We start from the raw sequence: 25,434 nt of genomic DNA, 5'->3' as shown, positions 1-25,434 counted from the left end.
TGGGGGATGGATAAAGCCTTCTTACAGTAGGGGGAGGAAGAAAAAAGTAATTCTGTGGGTTAAAGCCAGATGAGATGTACAACAGCACTTTTTAATCTCTCCTTTAGAAATACTTGGTTTTGGATTAGTGTATGAGCTGGGTGGCAGTTGGCCATGTGCTTGAAGCACTACTGTTTTGGGGTCTTTTTAAGAGGAGAATGCTAGTGCTTGTGACAGTATGGAATCTGGGAAAAATCTTTTCTATAGATAAGGGCATTTTTGCCTTGAGGTGTAAAGAAGTCTTTCATCTGGAATGCTATTTTAAGAATCCTGAGGGGGAGAGTATCAATTACAATTTCAAAGGATCATTTAGATTCACACGATTCACTAACTTTAATCTTTGATTTACCTAGTATGTGTGTTCAGCTGATCTCTCCAGTTTTCCTCTCAATTTTGTTTGCAAATTAATGTTTTCTTACAAATAGAAGAAATTGCTTAAGAGTGTTGCTTTCTTTAATTTTAAATTTTTTTGTAATTTCATAAAATCATAGAATAGTTTGGGTTGGAAGGGACCTTGAGATCATCCAGTTCCAACCGCCTGCCACAGGCAGGGGACACCTTCCACTAGAACAGGTTGGTCAAAGCCCTGTCTAACCTGGCCTTGAACACTGCCAGAGATGGGGCAGCCACAGTTTCTCTGAGCAACCTGTGCCAGTGCCTCACCATCCTCATGGTGAAGAGCTTGTTCCTTGTATCTAATTCAAATCTACCCTCTTTCAGCTTAAAGCCATTCCCCTTTGACCTATCTCTACATGCCCTTGTAAAAAGAAATCTCCAGATTTCTTGTAGGCCTTGTTTAGGAACTGAAAAGCTGCTCTAAGGTCTCTCTGGAGCCTTCTCTTTCCCAGGCTGAACAACCCCAGCTCTCTCAGCCTGTCTTCATGAAAGAGGTGCTCCAGCCCTTGGGTCATCTTTGTGGCCCTCCTCTGGACTTGTTCAAGCAGGTCCACATCCTTCATATGTTGTGGGCCCCAGAGATGGATGCAATACTGCAGGTGACACCTCGATGAGAGTGGACTAAGGGGAAGAATTACCTCCCTCGACCACACTCCATTTAATAGAGCCCAGGCTTTCTGGGCTGTGAGCACACGCTGCTGAGTCATATTGAGCTTCTTGTCAACCAACACCACGAAGTCCTTCTCCTCAGGGCTGCTGTCAATCCATGCTCCATCCAGTCTGTATCCACGCTTGGGTCTGCCCCAACCCAGGTGCAGAACCTTGTGCTTGGCCTTGTTGAACTTCATGAGGTTTGTGTTAGCCCCCCTCTGAAGCCTGTCAAGGTCCTTCTGGAATGGCGTCCCTTCTTTCCAGCATGCTGACCGCATCTCTCAGCTTGGTGTTATCAGCAGACTTGCTAAGGGCACCTCAATCCCACAGTCCATGGCACCAACAAGGATGTTAAAAAGCATTGATCCCAATACTGGTGCCTGAGGAACACCACTTGTCACTGACTTCCACTTGGGTATCAATCCAGATTCCTTATAAAAAATGTATCTCCTTTATGATTTTTAAACAAATGGGTAATTTCAGTTGATTAGTGAGTTAATTCACTAGTTGAAAAAAACAGTGCAGAATACCACTAGGAAGGTGTCAGTTGAAAACATGAACTGTTTTTAATGCTTTGCTACAAACAAGAAAAGGCAATCCCAGTGTATTTATACAATTTAGGCCTCAGTAGATCTTTTTCCTCTTTCAAATCTTACAGTTTACTTGCTTCCAAATATGATAAATCAGATTCTGTTGTCCTTTTTGAGCCCTTAGCCAAAAGACAAAATATTTTTGGAATAAAACTGTGCATTTGAGAGTGACTTCAGTCATGTAAATACCCACTGCTTTCTTTGAAAATATTGGCAGTCCTGCAGTATCAGGCATTAAAGGCAAAAGACAAAATGGAGGAGTATTTTTGTTACTGTGGTAACCACGGACTGGATTATTTTAGTTTCACAAAGGAGTTTCATAAGTTGAAGCAGCTTGAGCAGATGAAAACCAGCAGAATTTATTTGAATTTCATAGCTGTATTTTACTGTTGCTGAAAAAAGAAACATAGCTTTTCTGGAATACATTGGTATTTCAAATCTTCTTGTGTTCCAACTTTGTGGAGATTTATGTAGATTCCTATCTTATATGAAAATTAAGGTGAAATGGAAGGAAGGTAAAAATAACCTGTCTAAAATTTCTGAACTAAATCAGTGATCAAGTTGTCTAAAAAATCACTGTGGCAAGGGGTAGTATTAACAGCAGGTTGAAAGCGAGTTCCGTAAAAATATGATCCAAATTTGTCATCAAAGCCTTTCAGCTATATACTTACTCTCTTGCTGTCATTTCAGTGCTTGCAGTTAGTTGGTTGTGTTGGGAGAGGAGTTGCATGGTTCTAAACCTACTGTGGGGTTTTTGGAAGCCTTCTTTCTTACTTACAAAGTGTGAGTATGTCCAGCACAAGTCTTGCTAGACATCTGTTCTATGGGTTCTTACAGGCTTTTTCCAGGAAGCTTCCTGTTTCTCTCAGTAGTGTGGTTAGTGTAAAGGAGATGCTAATTCCTCTAGATATTAAACCTTGCTCTGAGTGAGAGTGGAGAGTGTTTACAGTGCTGACAGGTATTTTTTTCAGTCATGTTAATGCTAGCAGTCTCCTAACTGCTGCCAGCTGTTAAGTTGTGTTAATGGTAGAAACAGAAGAATATTTGGGAGCAAGTAATAAAGCAACTAAAATACAATACTGGAAATTTGAGAAGAACCAAAAAAATGTGTATTTGAGAAGAACCAAAAAGGGGACGGATGAAAACCTGCTTCAGGTTGTGCTGTTGGTTGTCATCCAAACTGAAGCAAGGCATTGGATTGTTTGTCTAAATGGGAGGTTTAAAATAGAAGACAGCTGTTGATCTACATTGGGGAAATGTGTGCTAACCAAGCAACATTAGAATACTTTCTAGTTGTATTGTTTATTTGTTTTCACTTCTAGACTGGCGAGTCCAGGATGATCTTTCATTTTCATTATACTACATGGCCAGACTTTGGAGTTCCTGAATCCCCAGCTTCATTCCTGAACTTCCTGTTTAAAGTCAGAGAATCTGGCTCACTAAGTCCGGAACATGGACCTGCAGTAATTCACTGCAGTGCAGGGATAGGACGTTCCGGCACATTTTCGTTAGTAGACACTTTTCTTGTTCTGGTAAGTATTTGGTCACTTTCTCTGTCGCCCTTTCCTTCTCCCCTGCATCCCTCCCCAGTATGGGCTTTTTGGTCAGGAGGTTTTGCTTTGTGCTAGTGAGAAGTATAGCGCAGGGTTAGATGAAATTTATTTAAATTATAAGATATTTGTCTTCTGGTTTGGTTAGGGCCTCTCAACTTTCTGAAATTTAAAACTTGATATTATGCTACTGATTTATTTGATTAATACATGATCATTGATTTCATAATAAGCTTTCATTAGATGGTTTGCCTATGAAAACAATTCATCATTTGACATGATGAAACCAAGAAATCATTTGAGATGTTAATTTTGTATATAACTAATAGAAACATAATACAAAGACTTTAATTTTTAGATTTAATTTTATCACTGCTTTTTGCAAGTGTTTTTTTTTATATGCCATCTCTGTTCGATAGTAATGACATTGTCAATATAACTTTCTTTACAGATGGAAAAAAAAGACTCACCTTCTGTAGATATTAAGAAGGTTTTACTGGATATGAGGAAATATCGAATGGGACTTATTCAGACTCCTGATCAACTAAGATTTTCATATATGGCTGTAATAGAAGGAGGAAAACTTATAAAGGGGGATTCAACTATACAGGTAAATGTTTAGCTCTGTATATTTAAGCATAAACAGATTAAGTGCTAACTAGTTAAATTCCTAACAGTATTTAAAAATGTAACTTCACGGGATTTAGGTAATTTGCCTTTTTCAGTAGATGACTAGAAGGTGTTAGAGGATCTTTGATCAGTGCCTTTTACTAGCTAAACTTTTGATCCTATGTAGTTGTCCCCTCTTAGATAAAATACAGCTTCTGTACAAATGTCTTGTAAAAAGATTAAATTGGTATCTTCAACATTGAAAAGCAGAAGTGTAATGCTGAGTATCACTTTGAAAAGATAGCAAGGATATTTTTAGGATTTCTTAATCTTTGCAATATGTTTTCATACCAGTAAAGTTGCCTGGTGTTACAGGGAACATTTACTAGTACAGTTGCTTTTTGCTGCTTTTTTTTTTTTTTTCATATCCTTTAAGATTTGTGTTATAGTAAGTAGAATCCAGTTCAATATCATGAGTTTGGAGCAATCAGATTACTAGATCCCACTATTTTATCAGTGTGGCTTGTAGATTTAATAGTAGCTACAGCTGGTTTTGAATGGGTGGGGCTGGGTGGTAGGACTGGGAGGAGAGGCTGTGAAACAGACTCAATTCTGCTTTTATGTGCTAGGGCTTCTTTATTTTGTTGGTTTATCTGCTTCATTCATGATTTTAAGAAATCCCATTTCCTCTTTTCTGTGGTTCTGGCTGTTGTCAAGAGTCTTTTTGACAAATGTTTCTTGACTTGCTACACAAAGAAATAATTTCACACAACTGCTAGTCAGCACCTAGGTAGTGTGCTGCTAGTCTGACGCCCGTGCTGTATGCCTAAAAGACTGCATGATTCATCCTAACACTAACAGCAGTTTAGCCTCTTTATTTTCTGGAAGCTGTTTCTGGTGGTAGGAGGGTATTTTCTCTAACAATGTTTTTCTGCTTTGTTTTTTAAAAAGCCGTGCTCCAAACTGAGCAGCTCTGGTTCCTGCACTTCCCCATTTAGATCACATGATTTCTTGTTTCTGGATACAAGGAGGCATTGTCAACTCAGAATACTGCTTGTCAGGTTCAAGTGTGTTACTTCTTCATACCAGGAAAATGCCTAAGGAGGCACACTTCTCATTTGTTCTTTGTTTTCTTTTTCTTGCTATGATTGTTCAGGTGATCTTTCTTAAACCAGTGTTTTCTGCAGTGCAGGCAGTTGCCTTGGTGTTCTTCTCTTTAGGCCTTAGGGTCATGTGCAGAAAATTAATTGGCAGTACTTAACAGGAGTATTTCTTCTTTCAAGGTCAGTTAGATCATTTTTCCCCACTGTATGGAGGGACAGTTGTACTGTTCAGAGAGTGAGAGGTGCTTACTTCTCTCTGCTAGTGATGGGGAGGGCATGAACTCATTGGAAGTTTCTGTAATAGACCATTACCTCAGTGTTCACCTCTGACATCTCCATGGATTTTGGAAGTCAGTAAATACGTAGACAAACACAATGTATACTTGAGCCTTTACTTGCTTACAGCTAATGAATGGCTGCAGCTGCAATACTCATACCAGGGAGGGGCTGAGGAGTCTCTTTCCCTCACTAAGTACCTAGAGAAATATTGGAAGGGATCTTTGTTGGAGAAGATGGATCTTCAGCTAGCAATTTAGTCTTTTTGGGTTTTCCTTGAGCTAGTGGTTCCTTTAATCTACTTCTCTGACTGTTCTGTTGGAGGGCATCTTGGGCAAAGAGGACCTTTGGTGTTAAGGGAATGTTTGAAATGTGTTCTTCTTGTCTGCAGAAACGGTGGAAGGAGCTCTCTAAGGAGGACCAAGAGCCAAGTTCTGAGCAGTCTCCTCCACACCCAACCAAAATAACCACAGAGAAGTACAATGGGAACAGCATAGGCCTGGAGAACAAAAACCAAATGGAGAAAACAAATTCTGACCTGTCCAATAAAGTTCAAGATATCACAGATGGAAACAGTGAAAGGTAGGCAAGGTGAAGAAACTATTTAGAAGGCAGCAGATACTCTCTTAAAAGGCTGAATTACTGTATGTTTCTCATATCATAAGAAAACTGCAAGATCTTTCTTCAGTAGAGGAAAAGGACAGGTGGTATTTGATGATCTTACTTAATTATTTTAAAAATACAACTTCAGTTACTACTCCTTGTGATAAAGTTTTTTTGTTTAAAGGTCAAGAGAAAAACCCAGATGCCTCTAATCAGAGCAGCTCAACCTCATGCTTGAAAGTATTTTCCTACAGACTGTCAGTGAACTCTCTTGTGCAGTGTGAATTGGGTCCTGAAAGTGCCTAAAATAATTGACACTAATTTTTAAATACAATGCTAATACATCAGAAACAAAAGTTTTATCACTTGCCACTTTCTGTATGGTGACTGAAATTGTATTGTTGAAACCAAATGTTACCTTCCACTCATGTTAAATCTACCACTGTGAGTACATCTCTGTGGTTTAGCTGTGTCATGTGAACTTACCTTCCTGAGTGCTAATGCCTCAGCTGTGAGCTGCTGTACTGGGAATTACCATCTTAATGGCTGTGCCTTGAGATGCTGTGTCACTCTGGTCTAGTAGCTAAATGTGGATCCATAACCAGAGATCCAGAAACCAGACTGGGATGTGCGGAGCTGTGCAGTTCACAAGAGGAGGCAGAAATCTGTGCCAGAGAGCTGTGCTCGGAGATGAGATGCAGCAGTTCAGTGAAAATAGACTGGAATTCTGAAATGCCACATGGCTTACTGCATGCCCTGATGAGTTTGTCTCTCCATGGCTTTGAGTGTTTTGAAAAAGAATGACAGCAGTCCTGTAGATGTTTACAGGAGCCCCTCACAAGCAGGAGGGGTGGCATGGATGTGAGTGCGGAGGTGTGCTGGGTGGAACCTGGACAATCAAAGTGGATTTTCATGTCAAGAGTTATGCTTTCTTAGAGGTAGCGAAGATACTTTTGGAGACACGACTTACAAGGCACCCCTAACAGTGTAGCAACACGTGGCTGATCTGTAGCCTGTGTCCTTGTTCAAAATTTGGTTTACAGCCCAAGATGGGTACTATTAAATCTGCATGCAAAACATGAGTAGGTTAGAATCCATACCTCAGTGAGGCTGGTGTGAGCTCTACATGGGGGCACACACTTAAATACTACAAATGTTTGCACATAGCACTGACACTGCATATAAAAGCAGCCTCCATGCAAAAGATCTCAGCTACTGAATGGGGACACTGATGGGGCTGAGAGACTAAGCTCAGGTAATTAAACTAATTCTGTTTTCTGTTGAACGTGTAGGTCAAGCAGCACTTACATCTTTACATATGTCATTTATTTCATGGGGCTTCACTGACATGAAACCATTCACATCAAGTTTGTTAAAATAGAATCAAGATCGCTTGATTTGGATTTTACATGCTGCTGCCATGTGCTGATGAAGGATTGATTAACTGTTTGGAGTTAATCTCTGTTAACAGTTAATAAACTGTTGGGAGAAGGATTACGTGTTGCGATGAGGTTTAATGTTTTCATAGCCTTTTTAACTCTTCTACAATTAAAGATTTACCTTTTTCTTCTTCTTTTCTAAGTACTGTCCGAAAACGACTGCGGGATGATAGAAAAGCTAACACAGCACAGAAGCTGCAGCAGATGAAGCAGAAGCTAAATGAGACTGAAAGAAAAAGAAAAAGGTGGTTATATTGGCAACCTATTCTCACTAAGATTGGGTTTGGTACACTGATTTTAGTTGGCTCTTATTGGTGCTGGAAAATGTATTTTCAAGAACATTCCTTGTAAGTAAAGAGTAAGCTCGTCTGCTCCAGCAGCTAATCCTGCTGCAGGGTGCTGACTAGGGGTATGACTTTAAGCAGTGAACTCCTTACACCTGGCATGGGTGCAGACACTTTACAATAGAGGAGTGATGTAAACTTGGTAATGTGTCAACATCTCAGGACTTCCCACTGCAGGTACTTAGAACTGCGGCCCCCAACACAGTTGATGGTTTTTGTTTATATGAGCAGGTACAAACTTGCTGCAACTGTTTATACTTTTTAAAATGGTGTTCTATCAGATCTTAAGCAACCCGTAAAACACAGGGGTTTAGCCACTGAAGGCTGGCTGGATTTAAATTTATACACCAGACATAAGCAATAAACAGTGTTGTATCATTTACATTATTAATGCAAAGAAGTTATCCTAAATGTGTGTAATGTGTAATGTACTAGTGACATGAACATAAACATTTTATATTCTTATGAACTAGGATAAATATATTTTATAATTGCATATTTAATCTTTTTGTAGTTCACTGTACTTTTGAAAGCTCAGTTTGTACAAATTTCTGAACAAAAAGAATTTGATTTTGAAACTAAATGTAATTATAATTTGTGCATGGAAATAATAGTGCAACCATTCTCCATATTTTGACTCTCCAGTTTATGATCTGAGCAGCTAGGGGTCTGATAAAGCACTTGCCAGTTTCTACTCTGTTAATCTGCATTCCTTATTTATTTTTTTGTAGTTTTCATTATTTAAGTGAGACTTAGGAATCTGATTTTCTTTTTTTAAGGTTTTTGAGAACTTAGCCCCAACTGAAGAGCGTACTGTTAAGTTGATTAATATATTCAGACTTCAACTGCTGTTTGAAGGCCAACATTGTTAAAGTTCTGACATTCCATTAAATGTGAAACGTAATGTTTTGTGTGTCTATAGATTCTAATTGCTAGAAAGACTAAAATGCATTCATCAGTATTAAGTGTAGAAAGCATATCAAAGGCAACTGTAGTTGGACTTGCAGAGGTGGTTTTCACAGCGTCCCCAGTACAGTGCATTCAGCTATACAAGCCCCTTCTGTAACTTCACGGAGTCTAGAACTGCTTTTGAGGTTCCCCAGTACTGCAGTAGGGGCATGATGTTGAAACACTCGATGACTGATGTTTTGGGACAGCTGTGGTGCAGTCCTTTTAAAATTACTGAGCACTCCCTTTCTGTTAGTTGGTCAATAGCACTTTCTGAATAGTAATTCAACAGAAATCACTTTCTATCCTTTAAATTCTCTTTGAATACAGAGATGGGATGTGGCTGTCGCTCAGGCTGTTGTTCAGGTTGGGACATGATAGTTTCTAGCAGTGGACTGCAGTTTGAAACCTGGGGTTTATGTATTCAAGCATTGCCTCTTTGGGCACCTGCAGAGATGTTGCATCTTCTCCCTCCATTTTCCTTGCTCCGTTGTCTTCTGTTGTGTACGTGGGCTTGGGGGTTGCCTCCCCTGTTTCTTTTTTCTTTTTAATTTCTCCTTTTGTAAAGCACTTCTTGGATTTACTGCTGAAAAATACTCCAAGAGCTGGATGATTACTTCTGCCCCTTATCCAAAGGAATTAACTTGAAAGCTTTCCAGTATGTTCAAGCTCAGTAGTAACATACCAGGCGCAGGGCCCAAGTAGTCTGATGTTCAGTACGCAAAGCTGAGTTTACTCTTTAAAATTCTCATTTCACAATAGTTGATACGGGTTTTGGACTACACTGTTATAGTAAACAACTGCTTAAGGGTCCAGCTAAAAAAAAGCAAGTGCAGTTTCACAGAGTTCTGAGTTTGGGAAACTGTGCATCAGTAGGACAAGGTGGTTTGTCCTGTGGCATTACCAGCTATGCAGCTCTAAAAGCAAAACAGCTTGCTGCCTGCAAATCTGAAAATGTGCAATTTTAAGACACTTCCTACCTTCTACAACTGCAGCAACTCTTTAGCCAGCAAGAGGCTTGGCAAAGGTTTATTTATTTAAATTGAGAAGACAGGCTTTTCGCTATCAGCTGTAACTGACAGTAGGTGTAAATGTGTGTGCCTTATAAAAGATATCTTGGTTATAGAAAACCATGTGGGATGTTATTAAATGCTTTTGTAACAGAAATATCCCAGATGTTACTGTAAAAACTTCTGACTATCTAAGGAAAAAGCACAGGCAAAACCTTGACTGAAATCCCCCTGTCATTTATGGCCTTTATTTGCATGAGAAGGATTTCCTGAGCCATCAGTATCTTACAGACCCCAAACTCCAGCCGTGGCTGATTCCATCTCCTGAATTATGGATTTTGTGTTTTCCCGCTCCGGAGCAGGGGCTCCTCCTCTCTAGGTGGTGCAGGGCGGGAGCGGCCATCTTGTCTCACCTCGAGCTCTCTGACCCTCATACAGCAGGACTTGCATGTTCAGCCGTTCGATCTGGTTCTGTGGCTGTAGGTATCTGAGAGTCTGCACTGTTACTGATTTAGGACCATGAACCAATCCAAATCTTGGACAAAAAAGTATTTTGTACAGTGAATTGTTCATGATAGTATGAGCATAGGACAACATTTAGATCTCTTAGTGCATTCCAGGAGATAACCTGGATAAAATGTTTGGTTTTTTTTTTTTTTCTGGTCTGTCAGTAATCCTTAAAAACCAGAATCTGAGGGAGGCTTGGTCTCTTTCCTGCAGACTGAATCCTTGTGCTACCTTGTTATTCTATAGAATCTAGAATTCTCTAGAATTTAGAATGTTGTTCTATAGAATTCAGTAGTTTTGCACAACTTGGACCCTAAATAGGAGCCGATACAGGCCAAAATGGAGAACTATCAATCCCAGTGACCTCTGTTGTAGAGCTTGCTTAAAGGAAGAGTAAAAGGACGTGCCTGCCTCCCCCCAGCCCCTGTTTCTGGAAAGCTGCTGGCTGGTCCTGTGCTACTTCTAAGAAGCTGTTGCACTCAATTCAGTGTTCTTATGTTGGGTTTTTCCCTCTGTTCTGGGAATAAATCGGTCAAAAGAGTTGCTGCCTGGTGGGCTGCTCTGAACTCTGTTAAACTTGGGTACAAATAATGCACGTTTTAATTAAAAAAAAAAAAAAAAACAACAAAAAACAACCCCCCAAACTGGCAAACATTTAGACCTCTGTTGCAAGGGGGTTGCAAGTTTGGAATGAGTCCTTCAGGTTTTCTGTTCTTGGTGCAGGGGCAGTCCACTTGGAGTGACGGTACAGCTGTGTTTATTCTTGAAATGTGTGAAGTAAAAGAATTGAACTTGGCATGAAATAGAAATTTAACATCAATACAGATTTATTTTACAGAACTAAGGTGTTGCACGCAAAACTTTGCTTCTTCTGTTAAACCTCAGTGAAATGGTTTATTGATGCCAGTTTCTATCCCTCTGAAAAGGGAAAAGGCATAAATGCTTGTGTGTGTGTGTGACTGGATTCTGTGGGTGGTGAAAAAGCCTGTCTAGCTTGAAGTTTAACTGAATGTTAACCAAATTATTTAGTTTGCTCTTTGGCATTATAGTTAAACCTGAGACACTTGAGGACTGTACAAGAAACTAGGTTAACAATGAGAAAAGAAAAAGTCTTCTGCCTGGCCAAGCGGCTAAAGTCAGAGGATGGAATTTGCAAAGTTGACGTAACGCACAGTAGTCTTTCTCAGCTTTTCTGTTTTCCAAAAACCTTTTAGGTCAGTCTTTCATTTTTATGTACGAAAAATAAATGTGTTCAAAATCACATCTCTGTCTGAGTCTTTATTTAAATTGAAGGGATAAATACTTGGAAGAATTTATTTACTGAGTCTGAACTGATCAAGGAGAACTGCTTTATGAATCAGTGCAGTGCTTGCAGAACTTAGAAGTGTTTTACTTGTAGCAGCTTGGATGTCTGGTGCTGTAAGCACCAAGGTCTTTTTCTGTGTTCCTCCGAATAGAGCCTTACCTTCTTGTAGCACAGCCCACCCAGTGTTAGAATGTCTGCCTCCCTGTGAGAACCCTTTGCCTAGAAACACTTTTTTCCGTGCTGCTGTGCTGGGACTGGCCCACAGAGCCATGAAAGGCAACATCGGTGTTGTTGAGGTGCAGCCTCCCTGCCCTCACTAAGGCCTGAGGGGACTGCTATGGTGCTTGTGGTTGAACACGAGGAAGGGGTTTGCTGGGCTGAGACCCATACTTCAAGCTCTCCAGCCAGTAAGTGCCTTATGCTGGAAACTGTCCTGGCGAGAGCACTTGCTACAGCAGACCATAGTCAGTAGTTGCTCCAGATGTGCGAGAAGCTGTTTGGTGTTTGTAGCGAGTTGCAAAGCCGCTCTCTGTGCTTATTTATTTTTTTTTTTTTACCCCCAAACTGTGTACTGAATCGGTGACTTTCTTTTGCGTTGTGTCGCAGGCCGAGACTGACTGACACCTAAGCCTTCAAGACTTGTGAATATTCTGCAGCTATAAACTGCAAATTATTGACATGCAAAGCGAGACATGACCCCTCTTCGGGAACAAAAAGTGAGGTCTGTTAAGTACCAAGAAGACCTCAGTTATCTGTTTACAGCGTAAACGGCAGCGAGGGGATGAAGACCACCAGCAGCCTGCTACTTTGCAAAACAAAATAATTTGCCATCTTGTGTTTTTACGATGCCTGTATTAATGTAGAAATGATGTAAAAGAAATAAATTAGGAAATATTTTGGTTTGTACTGCCATTCTTACTGTATTTTTATACTTTGTGGCAGCATTAAATATTTTTTTAAAAGGACAATATGCTGTTGTGTGCACATTATGTTAGGGAGAAACTGTTAAGAACCTGTTGTGCAAAAAAAAGGTATGTCTCCCCTTAAGGTTTCCTGCTATCCTGTCTTAACTGGAAATGGCAATATGATTAGAATGTGCTTTATGCAAATATTTCCTTAATGTTAAGTATTGTATTTTGAGCTAGGAAGAACTGTAGCACATTTCTGTTGTAATACAACACTAGGAATATTATTTTATTAATCCGGTTGTTTTGGTAATCCTTCTTACGCTTACTAGATAAAAATTGCACAGAATGTTCAGAGTAACCATGTGAAGGGGAAGTGTTTTGTTGGTGATGCTTTAAGGGAGGAAAGAGGGGAAAGCTGACCTCTCCCTACCTGGGTCATAGTTAATTAATGGGAGCCAAAGGCCAGATGCAAAGCGCATGAAGTCAGCGGTGGTTTTATTAAATGTGCCGTCACAGTGTGTTGTATGTATGATACTTCACGTTTCCCATCTCCCCTTGGCGTTCTCCCCAGCACAGTCTCAACAGTGGCATTGGCAAGGGGTAAGCGGGGAGTGCTGCTGATGGGAGTTCCTCTGATAGACTCAACAGGGTTTCCACCCCTGTGCCTTCTGTAGCAGAGCTGGTGGAAATTCTGCATTTGCTGCATTCTCAGTATCGGATAAACCTTAATTCACTAAAAAACTGTTTAATAAGACTGGCTAAACTGGTATGTGGTGGGGTTTAGATGTAATTTGTACTTTGCATATTTGGTACAAATCATACAGTTACTGGAAGTACAGCAGGGAAGAGGTGAGAAATCTAGGCCAACTATGACTGCTTTTGCTAAAATAAGCAGCAACCTGAAATCTTAAAAGCAACTGTATTCGGAGTTGTGTTTAACATGAAGATGAAGCTGAATCGGGAGTACTTAATGCCATTACTTGAGCTAAGTACATGCTTGAAATAGTCCAAATCACCAGAGTCTGGTTTGTCTAAAAATTTTACTCGCTTTATATGACTAGTATTGTCCTTAGGCTGTGTTATGGAGAAAACATCACAACTTGATTCAGCTTTCATTTTCAAGGTGGTACAGCTTGACAAGGAGCATTGATGAGGGATCAAGGTCTATGCAAACCTCTGCAATAAACCCTGTGATTGTGGTGGTTAAACCTGCCAATCCAACAAACAAAGGTAACATTGTCATATGTGCAAACTCCTAGGTGGAGGACACAGTAGTCTAACTCATCGTTGTTCTGGGGATCTCTGTGCTCCAGAGGGAAAGACAGCAGCATGACAGTGTAACACAGGAATTGGATGAACAGAGAGGAGAAGGCTGATGCAATTCTGAGCATGGAATTCATCAGAACTTCAGAGAGCGTGGAAAAATTTACAAGAGCTCAAAGTAATAAATTGTAAAAACTTTAGGGTTTTAACTGCTTACTAGTATTACATTTCATGTCTCATGATGCTTCTTAATAGCTGAAAAGAGATGCCAGCAGTGGAAAACTGCTTATGACGAGCACAGGTTCAGAAATCAGTCGAATGAGTAAAAGAAGAGAATAAGACACCCAAATCCTAATATAATCTTGTACTTTTCCATTGCCTGCCTTTCTCATAAATTTATTGCAAGATTTAGATTGAAAGATGAAGAAGCTGTAGAGAGTATGTTGAGCAAAAGAGGGTAGGAAAACCATCCTAGCTGCTGCTCCTTAACTACACAATGGTGCTTCTGGTTAAAGTATCTTCAAGTGCTGCTTTCTGCCTTCTTAAGTGTCTTGCCATCATGTTACGAATAGCTTACCTGATGCCTTCATGTATGATGTATTCTCCCAGTTAGTGCACAAAGAGATTTTCTTCAGATGCCTGACTCCTGAAGGAGGATAAGTCAGCATCTTCTCTGAACCCAGGATTTCATTCTCCTGTCAACCTCCACAGCGGGTTATTAGTGCAGCATCTGGCCACCTGCCTGCCCTGCTTGTGAGCACATGAGCCCTAAGGGACTACCAGCGTATCTGTATTTAGAAACAGATGGAGAGTGTTAAAAGAAGCTTGGCTGGCTTGCACTCTTAATTGTAGTGGTTTATTTACAAACAGTTGAAACAATCGAGGTTTTTAAGATGCTGTTTAAAAAATACTTAATCTTTGTTAAGGTTCCCCCCCCCCCAAAAAAAAAAAAGCACCCCAAGATGTTTGTAATGTAACTACTGGCTCAACCAAAATGACAGCAAAAAATTACTATATCTAAGCTATTTGTGAGAATATTTTCATGCAAAATTGCACCTTTATCCGTAATCACAAGAAGAAGAGATAAAAAGCAACTCTCATGCCTCAGAAAAATTCAAAATGCTTCTTGGTTGTGGTCTGGTGATCAAACACACTCTTGCTGTTGCTTCAGAATCCTAGTTTTTCCCCCTCTAGCTTTTTATCACTGCTTCTCCTTGTTCAAGCCATCCTGATTCTGATTGCAATTTAATCTATTACCACAGCTGCTTGGATTTTGACTGAGAGTTTTGTAGTTAAACACTTTCTGAACTGCAGCATCTCAAATGCCACTGGGCACACGTTACACTGCATCCTGGTTAATATAATTAATACAAATTTTCCCTCCCTGATGAACTTTCTGTGGATGCCCAAGCAACACTGCTTGCTGCCCAAGTAAGGTTTTACCCTTCAGATTTTTTTAACTTACCCTTTAAAAGCCACAGAAGTTGCCATTAGTATTTCCAAGTTTTTTTAGTACCTTGTATATTTTAGATCTGCACAGTATATTCTAGATCTGTGTACCTGCATCAAACAGGTGCAGCAAACCCTGTTTGGGCTTGCTATTCATATGTCACACATTATTTAAACACCAAGGCTTTACACAAATTAACTCTTTATGATGCAACACACCTACTCTACAATTTGTCTGCAGTACCTAGCATCATACGAAACACAAGGCTGCAGATGGCAGAGATATTAAATATGTTTACTGCAGTGTGGTTGAAGTTCACGGGTGCTAGAATAATGACACCTGTGAAGAGGCCTAAATGAAGAAGGTAATTTGATCCCAGAGGAACTAAGTACTCAAGTAGCTAAATAAATATTATACAATCATATTTAAAAAAAAAAAGGAAAATCCCAAACAAAAACCCAACAAAAAGGCCATAAGGAACTTAAAATGCTTGTGCCTGTTGATAATTCCTTTTTTCCCTGGCACAGCAACATTCTATGGTTGGAAAAGCCTCATGAAGTAGCTCCAGTGCATACATAACTGCTTCCAAACAACTGTACTTGTTGTACAAGCAGTGTGCAAGCTCTAGTTGAAAGGCTGACTCTTTGATAGGTAACACTCAGTAACTTGCAATTTAGTGTAAAAAAAGAAGACATACCTTCAGTGCAGGAATAGTCTCATGCTCATGTAGTAGAAATACTAAAGTAATGCAGAGGTAGGTGTTCATCCTCTTCCTTCTGAAGAAGGGTTTTCATCTCAGGAAAGCTTCAAGAAGATACAGCTGATTTAAACTGCCATCTCCATCATGTTGGTTTGTTTACTGATTCCAACACAACCCCATGAGTTAAATATTTTGCCCCCTTTAAATACCACCATTCAATGTAGCAGCTGTCAGTTCAAAGAATTCTTCTTGTCCATATCCACCCACTCTTCTAAAATAACAGAGTGCATGTTCTACAACGAGCATGTTTAAATTTCCAGGCCATTTTTTCTTGACCTGTTCTCTGGTATGTCAGCAAAGCCACAGTTCAAACCAAACGTGGCCATTAGACCATACAGAGGCATTGGTGTGTGGAAGGGAGAACTGAATATCTCCTACGGCTTCATTCTAAGGTCAGCTTTTGATTTTACTGGTAGATCTGATATACCCTGCTGGCTTTCAGGTTGAAAGCCTCAACCAGGGCTGTGATCAGCTGCAACTTCTGACTTCTTAGTAGGTCAGATTCTAATAAAGGAAAATACTCAGTTCCAGAATCAGCAGTGCATAAGAATAAGCAAGTAGTTCTTATGATTTACAACAGTATTTGCTTAAAGTAGCTAAGTATTTAATCATTTGAGGCGAAAGTTTTCAACCAGCTTGGCAGATTCAGCTTTTCAAACTAATGTGCAGCAGTAAATTACACTCTTGTAAGTTACCAAACCTCTCCATGCTCACTGCTGTCCAGTTAGAGGTAGTGTACTGCAGTCACAGAAAAACTGAGAACCCATCACAATGAAGAATGACATCAGAAGAATATTTAGGTCATCAGTCCTTTTTCAAAAAAGCAAAATTTGAGTAAACATCTGCTAGCATGAAGTATCACCGTGACCTGATCTTTATATAGGCAGGCTGCAAGTCATAGAGCCTTCCAGTTGCCTACAGAAACTCAAACATTTTACAAAACAATGACAAGGCCATGAGACAAAATAAATCTTTAAGCTAGGACTAAGGTGATCTTTTTCGTCATGTTACTTGATTAAATGTCTTGTTGTATGCAAAGTGCTTTTTGGTCAGGTAAGTTTTTTTGATTCACAATCACAGGCACAACAGTCATTCCCAAATATTTTAGATCTAGCCATAGCTCATTTTTTTACACCCTAAAAGATGCATCTTCACAAAAAGTGGCATCTTTGTGCATTACTACTAAACGCTTATTAGTATGAGCAAAGGATTACTTTGCAGTTCTAGTATGGCATTTAGTGTTAAGAAGCATTAGTGTTAATACAATCCAAACCTTTACAAAACAGAACCACTACAGATATAATTAATCCTGAAGTCTTTCCAGTTCTCCTAATGCCAGCAGCCAGTAGTTTGTGCTAATCACTCTACACATACCTAGGTTTGTGACTGACTACCTCTATTTTAAGACATTTGGACATACAATTATATGAAGTGTTTGCTTTACATACCAGCTCTCCAAGGTTCAGTTTGCCCTGCATTATCTGCTTCTGCAGAGCAGAATTAAGACTAGGAAACACTTAAATTTCTTATTGTTTTGTGGCAAAAGAACAGTAACTGAACATTCACTCAAATATTAGTTCTCTCTGACAGTCATTCACTGTGATTCTCACCTCAAAACCCCAAAAAGACAAATAATATGGCATCCTTGGGGTGATCAGTCATATTCACTGAACTGCTCTTCTTTACTACCAGGCACAAGTTCTCAAGCAAAGCTGACTACTGAATCTTATTCCTAAACCTTTAACATATCTCTTCAGGATTGCTGCTGCTCCTTTTCCTCATATTTTTTTCTACTGGCATGACCCCAGTAGCAGCCTTCCAGTACCTGAAGCGGGCCTATAAGGATGCTGGAGAGGGACTCTTCATTAGGGACTGTAGTGATAGGACAAGGGGCAATGTGTTAAAACTTAAACAGGGGAAGTTTAGATTGGGTATAACAAAGAAGTTCTTTACTGTAAGGGTGGTGAGGCTCTGGAATGGGTTGCCCAAGTAAATTGTGAATGCTCCATCCCTGGCGATGTTCAAGGCGAAGTTGGACAGAGCCTTGGGTGACGTGGCTTAGTGTGAGACGTCCCTGCCCATGGCAAGGGGTTGGAACTAGATGATCTTAAGGTCCTTTCCAACCCTAACTATTCTATGATTCTATGACCACATCACAAAAAAAGACCAACACAAACCCAAACCAAACCCCACATATTTAGCAGACTAAATATTTAAAATTATGCCTTGTGTCATGTGTATTAATTCATAGGTCACAACTCTGAAATTCTAGATTTAAAGTTACTTTTAAATAAGCTGATGTGGCCAAGTACTTCCAAAAGACCGAAACTGAAAACATAGCTTAATAACACAAGAAGTGTTATTACGAACATTAAATGCATGAATTTTGCATCACACAACTGGTGTCTCAGACTAAGCTTATGAAATACACAGATACCAGACTGACTGCTATTAGGGCAACGGTCCAATTCCTTTACATTTCAGAGCACTGTATTCATCCTCAGATCAGCATAAGGCGGCTTATCTACCTAGAAGGCTTTAGTCTGCAGTCCTTGGAAGCAGAACAGAAATTATATGATGGAAGTAGAGCAGAAAAGATACAACAGGCTGCTGTCTCCTGCAGACTGCAGGAGGAGCCCAACAGACCTGCAGTCTCACCAGGTGAAGTAACAAGAACAGTACTGGGAAACAAAAGCAGAACTATATCACTTCTGAGCTTCCCTTAGATCACCAGGAAGGTTTTTGTGGACAAAAACGCTAAGATCCACAGTTCACACAGAAGATGAGTGGTTTATCTTTGTAAGAAACATCTATGCCTGCACATCAATCTCAAGTTCTCAGCTATATGAAGAAGGTGCACCAGAAATATTTCTATAGCAATAACACTTAACCAAAGAAAAAGTTTTTTTTCAAAAATATTTTATTAGAAACAAACAAACAAACAAAATCAACAAAAGTTATTCAATAAAGAACTGTACAAAATGTATTTCTTTGGTCAATTTGTGAAAATCACCTTCATTTCTTTAGCTACTACCCACGTATGTTAAAGGAATTTTTCTTAAATAAAGAATTAATGCAGACACAAAGTAAGCTGCGGTTGCTTGGCAATGACTAATAACTTCTCAAGGGACATCTGAGACTGCACATGTGACTTACAGAGGAGTTCAAAATTGATCAGAAGAGTGCAGGTGGGAGACCATTGCCAAAAAGTAAGCGCCAAGAACTTGGTATTTTCCACTGTGAAGAAGTATCTGTGGAATTGTCACTCTGCAATAGAATCAGAATAACTCATTAAGTTTTAAATAGTAATGGTGCAATTCTATCTCTGGCACATGTATTAAAACATCAGGCAGCATTTCAAGAATCAATATATCATGGGTTGCTTTAGAGAAGAGGACTGGAAGTTCAAACTCAATCAAACCCTTACACAATTTTCTCCCGCAGCTGTCAAACAAAAGAGTTAGTGTTTAGGTTTGTTTTTTCAGGTGGTGAAATTTCCAGTGAGGTTTGAAGCAAAACGTGTCTTTAATTTGCCATATACTTGATGACCAAGGACCAAAAGGAACCCAACCATTATGTTTTTAACTTTCCTAAAATTCAGCTGAGTAACATTTTTAATGTCCTGGATTGAAGAAAAAAATAAAATAGTGGCTATAAAATACAAATGCAAGAACTCTAGATAAAACAGCACTTACTTCACTTTTAATTAACTGAAGCCATTCATTAAGATAGTTAACAAGAGCAAATGCATCAGGGATGTTGTCACCTTCTGAGCAGAATTTCAAAAGAACTGCCATTTGGATTCCTTTTGAGCAGCTGCAACAAAAATGAGCAGGCATTTCTATTTAATTTCTAGACCCAGAACAACTACATTTATGCATTAAGAGCAACAACAATTGCATATGGCTTGTTAAAAAAAAACCAACCAAAACCAAAGTAAAAATGTATGCATATATAGAAAGGTGGGGCCTTTTTTCCCCTCTCCACACTTCCTTGATTGCTTTTTCACACTTGATGTTCTTAGTCTAGAATCTGTTCTTTGCTTTGTGAGGCAGAAATCCTACATCATGGAAGTGTTACTCAGGACCTCTTTTACACAGTTAGTTTGCATTTTTGTGTTCGTGGGGCATTTATAGAGATCCTTTGATATAATCATTTGTTTTCTTTCAGGACATTTCAAACAGCAGTTTTGCAGGCTGCGTATCACTACCTTAGTCATGATATTCCCATTTATTATTATTATTATTTTATTATTAGGACGTTTCCTATACCATAACAGTTTAGAAAATAATTTTACCCATGTACTTAAAATGAGAGTTCTGATACCTTTCTGTGCTTAAGGCAACTTACCTCTCTGTAAACAATCGTTTTGTGATGCCACCTCCAGGAATATGTAGTACTTTTTCTGTATCATTTATTCCAGGGTAAGCTGCTACTTTCTCCATTTCTTTCCAGTTTAGCTCCTGCATAAGACCTCCAACTGCTTTCTCAAGGTCAGGTGTAAGTAGGTAGCGTAGTGGTGTCCTATAAACAAATCAAGAATACATTCAGTCTGACAATAAAAGACACTACCAATGTCACTGTGACAGAAGGATGCAGGGTGGAGGGTGAGGGTAGAGGACCTCACACCTACAATGAAGAAGTGCACTGACATTCCCTTCTTCATTTAAATTTAAAATGCAGCTTCAAAACAGTACAAACTACTCAACTTTCTGCCACAAAGAGAACTAAGGTACCCTTTTTTTAAAGGCTCAAATAACTGGCAAGTACCTGATATGTAAGCACATTAATAGCAGAACTGCTCATGGTTGCTAAATGATTTACAAACAAAATGTGTTTCTTCTTCCTTCAGATAGGAGATGATTAATTTAAAGTTTGTTAGGGTAAACTTGGACTTCACTATGATACAGTACTTTTAATAAACTCACACCAGAAATATATGTAGACTTCAGTCAAGTCTTAAGTATTTTCTGAATGCACTACCCTTGCTCTTTAGTGAATCTGCTGTAACAGATTCTCCGGTGCTGCAAGAGATTCTCTGGTGCTGCAACAGATTCTCTGGTGCTGAGGGGGTTTAAACCACCACAACTTACGACTCAGACCACATCAAATAACCATTAGTCCCTCTCATTTCATTGCATGTTCGCTGGCTATTCTGCAACTGGATGCAAATATCACTGGTAACTGTATCTGAGACGTGAATGCACTTAAACTTCCTCTAAAGCCCTACACATTTATACAGCCTGAGGATAAAAATTGGTCTTTTGCAAAAATATTGGGGTTTTCTTGTTTGCTTTTTTTACATCACCAGTCCTGATGTCCTCAATCAGTAAGTAATGCTTGTTTTTAAAGGAGTAATATTTAATAAAAACGTGTATCATCTGAACCTTGGAGTTAACTCCCAACAAATAAGAACTTCCACTATCAAACTATATTAAATAACTTACTACATTAAAGAAAACTTTCAAACTATAGAATAAGAAACTAATCAATATTCCAATTAACTGTTAAAAATCTAGTCTGTGACCTATATGTTAGCAGTTAATCCCTGAGGTTGCTTGCAGCCACAAACAATTAAGAAGGTAAAACTGAGGCTCTATTGCCTAACAGTGCAGGCCTTTTGCTCAATACTTTCAACAGCAGCAACTAAGAAAGTTTAGAGACCAATCCTGTGTAACATAATGTTTTAACAGTACATTATTTTACAACCTATGTACACAGGTGTCGTGGTTTAAGCCCAGGCTGTAAATCAGAACCATGCAGCCCTCTTGCTCACTCCCCCCCTTTCTTCCCTCCCCCCCTCCCCCAAGCAAAAGAACCTTGCCAAAAGAACGGAGTAGAAGGAAATAATGTCAGTTTGTCAAAAAGAACAGAAACATTAATTAGTTATTTTAACGGCACAAACATACCCAAGAAGCTGCTCATCATCTCGCTGATAGGCATGGCTGCTAGACAGAAGAATGACTCTGGCACATCTACTGCTTTTCACCCAAGAAAGCAGCATTTGACAGAATGGCCTGTACTTATTCTTAATAAAATGAAAGAGAAAAAAGAAGTGAAAAACATATTGTGCCTTAAAACAAACCAAACAAACAAAAAAACCCCACACAAGACAAAAGCTAACAATAGTAGCTGTTACATATAATGTTTAGCAGTGATGCAGATTTTTCTTCATATCCATTTATTCTTCGATGTTACAGTTTTAAAAAGCAGACTATTACTCTGGTTGTTTACTTAATCAAAACTACATGTATAATGATAAAAATTATCATGAAGCCCACATTAACAACAACAGTACCACCCTTTTTGTATGCCATTAACACCAACAGAAAATGCTTTACAGTAAGGTGGGATGGTAGGATCACACAGGATTTTTCCACACTGTCAACTGCTAAAAACTGCAGCATATTTTGTTTTTTGTTTTTTTTTTTTTTTTTCTGGCATGGCATTCTGCTTAAATTACAGCCACTATCCAATTAATAAGTAATTTTAAATTCTTCATTTTTACCTAATGAATGCAGTTTAAAGTAATATAGAACACTGTGAAATAATTAAATTGGACTGACTCAAAAAAATCAAGCTATTACAATAAAAGAACACACAAACCCAATAAAGAGTTTAAAAAAAAAAAAAAAAAAAGAAGACAAAACCCAGACCATTTTTTAAGAGTGTTAATAACATAGGTGGACTGTTATTGGGCTTGGAAAAACAACAAAACCTCAAACCTCAATAAATGTGCATGTCAGCTTTTGTCACTTGAAATTGCATCAGCTGAAAGGTGTTATAGCACATTGTAGAAAAACCATTTTGCGAGGCCATTTAAGCTATTTGCCAGCAGAGCTATTCAAAATGAAGAGTGAAGTAAGAACAATCAATGCACCTTCATACCTTTATGAATGGTGATCTGATCTGCAGAACTACAAGTTTCTTTGAAGGTAACGAATACACTATAATAGGAAATAATTAAGTTTTGTAAGAAGAAAGCAAGAGAGATATCTGTGTCTAGAAGTATCCAGAATTATCCAATTTACAAACCTCAGGATAGTAAACCTTCCAGCTGTCAGTTAAAAATATGTATTTTTGAGCATTGTCTTCACTGGACTTAACTTGTCATAAATTCAACAGACTGAATGAAGAAAAGTATATGATGATCTACCTCCTGCAACAATTTGGATAATCTTGTTATGCAGCTTTGCAGAGACTGACAGATTATTCTGAGACTTGCATGATTTAAGACAGAAAAAAAAAACCAACAAACTATTTAATGCAATGATCAATATAGGGAAAGAAACTAAGACTTTGAAGGGGAGAGAGGGAGAAACACCAGACAAGAAAAAAGGCAAACACTGGCGGGAAAGAAGGAAGAGGAAAAAGAAAGGCTAAATGGCCTTCTACATGAACATTTCAGCTTGCATTCTAGCAGTTTTCTCCAAATACCCTTCATGTTGCTTTGGATGAAAACCAGAGTTTTGACTGCACTGTAAATAGTTGAAATTCGGCATTTGATTCTATGATTTCTTACTGGTTCCATGTGTCAAATTGATTATCCAAAATAACTTAAAATAGTTTCCTTTGTGAAGTGTAAATACATTTTTATCTGTTACTTACTGAACTTGTTATTACTGACATTAGTTTTTGTAACAACAAAAAACCATGACATTCTTGCACTTTCTGCAGCTTGCAAATACCTTCAGCATTCAATAACCACTTTCGGCATTCAATACTCACCTTCAGCATTTATACTCAGCTCCACTGAGTTTTCTTCTGCTGTTGCATATGGATTATTTCCAACCATTGGCACCAAGCAATCAGTGTAGAAGTAACCAACTTTAGTCATGTCAAGCGTGGAAATCACTAGATCTATTGCCAGTTGACCAACATTTCCCACCGACACTGCTGGCTGAAGTAACAGAAGTTACTGAATTATAGTGTGTTTTATGGACAATACAAGACACTCTTCAAATAGTAAAAGTTTAAACTACTTCAGTTCTAGTCAAACATGATTTCTGAAAGGGGCTAGCCATCCTCTGACAAAAGCGACTATTCCTTAGCAGATTGCTAATATAGATTTTGGACACTGTCCCACAAAAAACATCCTAGCCAGTTCTCTAAATAATCCCTGTCTTGCTGTAAACTTAAACAAATGCTTTAAAAACCTGTCTCCTTCCTCTCTTTTTATTGGATACAGAATAGGTAAAAGAAGCTCAAACCCCTAATGCTGAGATTGGCACCTAGTCACCTAGTGACACCTAATGGTAATGCTGATATTACATATTGAACCTACAAATCTTAGATTGACCCATATACAAAAGCAGGTTGTTTTTTAATTTTTTAATAATGAAAATGCTAAGGGTCATCTTGGATTCATTACATAGGAAATGCTATAGTTTATCACCAATCGGGGCAGATAGTGACCTAATATAATGGCACAGAAAGACAAATTCAAGAGCTCTGTCCTTTTACAGAAATTATTACAGGAAGACAACTAAAGTTTTGGTTGCCTCCCTCTAAGTTATAAACTATCTACAAATTGCTGCCGTATTTGATGTCAATAAGCTCACGGTGAAAGAGGACGTAACAGCGCTTACAAAATAGCTAGTATTCAATAGCCTGATACTCCTAGGCACAGAAAACAGCAAGGATCTGTTTCCTGTTGCTCACCACCTGATCTGGAATGACTTCCCGTGCAGCCTGCAGAGTCATCCCGGGCTGTGCAGCCCTCGATGGAAAGTGATAGGGTTACCTTTAGGTAATACAGTAAAGCGACTCACTGGTAAGAAAAACAATGGTTTTACTTCGCAGCCTGCACTAGAACTCTTACCTCACAATAAACAAAGTAACCTCGAGTACCTTAAATTGATTTCATACCATGCATGATAAAACACTTCCTAAAACAACCCTAATCGGTTAAAATATAGCAGAAACAAGGATTTTTTTTCATTCGAAACATATATCTCATCTAAATTTAAAAAAAAAAAAAAAAAAAGCTTTTATTCCAGTGACAACCCATAGGTACTACAAAACTTGCAAAATGACATGTGGCATTTTAATTTTAGAGAGACAGCATATAGCTATAGCCCGGCACACAACAGCTTAACAGAAGAAAAAGCCAGGCAGTTGAGGAGGGAGAAACTGATGGAAACAGAAGGGACCGAATTAAGCTCTGGAAAAGACCCCTTCAAATCCTCTTTAACGCGGCAAAACACACGGCAAGATATACGCAAGGACACCACAGTCGCCTGCCCAGCGCCTTTCCGCTTTCCCGCGGGCAAGTACCCAGGAACGACGCCGAGCAGGGGAGAAGGAAACCGAAGTATCTCAGCCCTCAGAGACAAGAAAACGAGCCCCCGCCCGCGTCCCACAGCACAGACAGCAGTCCTCAGGCGCCCAGGCCCAGAGCAGCGGCGAGCCCCGCTCGCTCGCTCTGGGTTGGCCCATTCGAGCAGCGCCCCCTCAAGCCCATTAAGGGCAGGGCAGGGGCATCAGAAGCGCAACTCACCATGAGCAGAGTGAAGCCTTTAAAGTCGGAAGTGGCGGAAGGCCCGCCATGGTCGCACGGAACAAACATGCCGGCCGCGAAAGAAGGGAGAATGCAACGGGAGCTACGCCTCTCTCCTCAGCGGGGCGGGGAGTAACGGCCGTAACGGCCCCCCACGCACTGCGCTCGTTGGAAGGGCGGTTG

At 39.3% G+C, this 25,434-nt stretch overlaps 2 protein-coding genes across 6 annotated transcripts in view; one reads left to right on the top strand and one right to left on the bottom strand.

Annotated features, from left to right (window-relative positions):
* PTPN2 (protein tyrosine phosphatase non-receptor type 2) overlaps positions 1–12,283 on the top strand; it is a 29,767-nt gene extending 17,484 nt beyond the window's left edge. For 2 of the 4 annotated variants that reach the window (XM_061448840.1, XM_061448836.1), the window contains 4 exons: positions 2,999–3,208; positions 3,678–3,836; positions 5,606–5,796; positions 7,400–7,982. In XM_061448840.1, the coding sequence (XP_061304824.1) occupies positions 2,999–3,208; positions 3,678–3,836; positions 5,606–5,796; positions 7,400–7,607 (768 nt within the window). In that variant the 3' untranslated portion in view covers positions 7,608–7,982. Of the gene's footprint in view, positions 1–2,998; positions 3,209–3,677; positions 3,837–5,605; positions 5,797–7,399; positions 7,983–8,379; positions 8,503–11,977 lie in introns of those variants that run through there. The other 2 variants (XM_061448837.1, XM_061448838.1) reach the window with 2 other exon arrangements.
* A 6,483-nt stretch (positions 12,284–18,766) lies between these two features.
* PSMG2 (proteasome assembly chaperone 2) lies at positions 18,767–25,421 on the bottom strand. 2 transcript variants are annotated; one of them, XM_061448834.1, is made up of 7 exons: positions 25,252–25,421; positions 23,481–23,652; positions 22,641–22,699; positions 21,662–21,780; positions 20,103–20,276; positions 19,448–19,568; positions 18,767–19,019 (listed from the first exon to the last, which is right to left on the bottom strand). In XM_061448834.1, the coding sequence occupies exons 1-7, from the start codon at positions 25,318–25,320 to the stop codon at positions 18,927–18,929; spliced, it is 807 nt and encodes a 268-aa protein (XP_061304818.1). In that variant the 5' UTR covers positions 25,321–25,421; the 3' UTR covers positions 18,767–18,926. The 2 variants fall into 2 exon arrangements, with proteins under 2 accessions (XP_061304818.1, XP_061304819.1); XM_061448835.1 differs by having other exon boundaries at positions 23,481–23,648; positions 25,252–25,376.
* Positions 25,422–25,434: the final 13 nt, after the last annotated feature.

This window comes from Pezoporus flaviventris, unplaced genomic scaffold, assembly GCF_033815535.1.
Source record: "Pezoporus flaviventris isolate CSIRO_AGI_PZ_B2104156 unplaced genomic scaffold, CSIRO_AGI_Pfla_v1 ptg000007l, whole genome shotgun sequence".
NCBI lineage: Eukaryota > Metazoa > Chordata > Aves > Psittaciformes > Psittacidae > Pezoporus > Pezoporus flaviventris.
The sequence above is the reverse complement of the archived record's forward strand: the minus strand, read 5'-3'. Positions and strand labels throughout refer to the sequence as shown.

What these genes read in the sequence shown, in the direction of transcription:
- PSMG2 (XM_061448834.1), bottom strand. Translation starts at nt 25,320, where the DNA reads ATGTTTGTTCCGTGCGACCATGGCGGGCCTTCCGCCACTTCCGACTTT. An exon ending in TCAGATCACCATTCATAAAG is followed by an intron (nt 21,781 to 22,640) that starts GTATGAAGGTGC and finishes CATTTTATTAAG; the next exon opens with AATAAGTACAGGCCATTCTG. An exon ending in AAACGATTGTTTACAGAGAG is followed by an intron (nt 19,569 to 20,102) that starts GTAAGTTGCCTT and finishes TTTTTGTTGCAG; the next exon opens with CTGCTCAAAAGGAATCCAAA.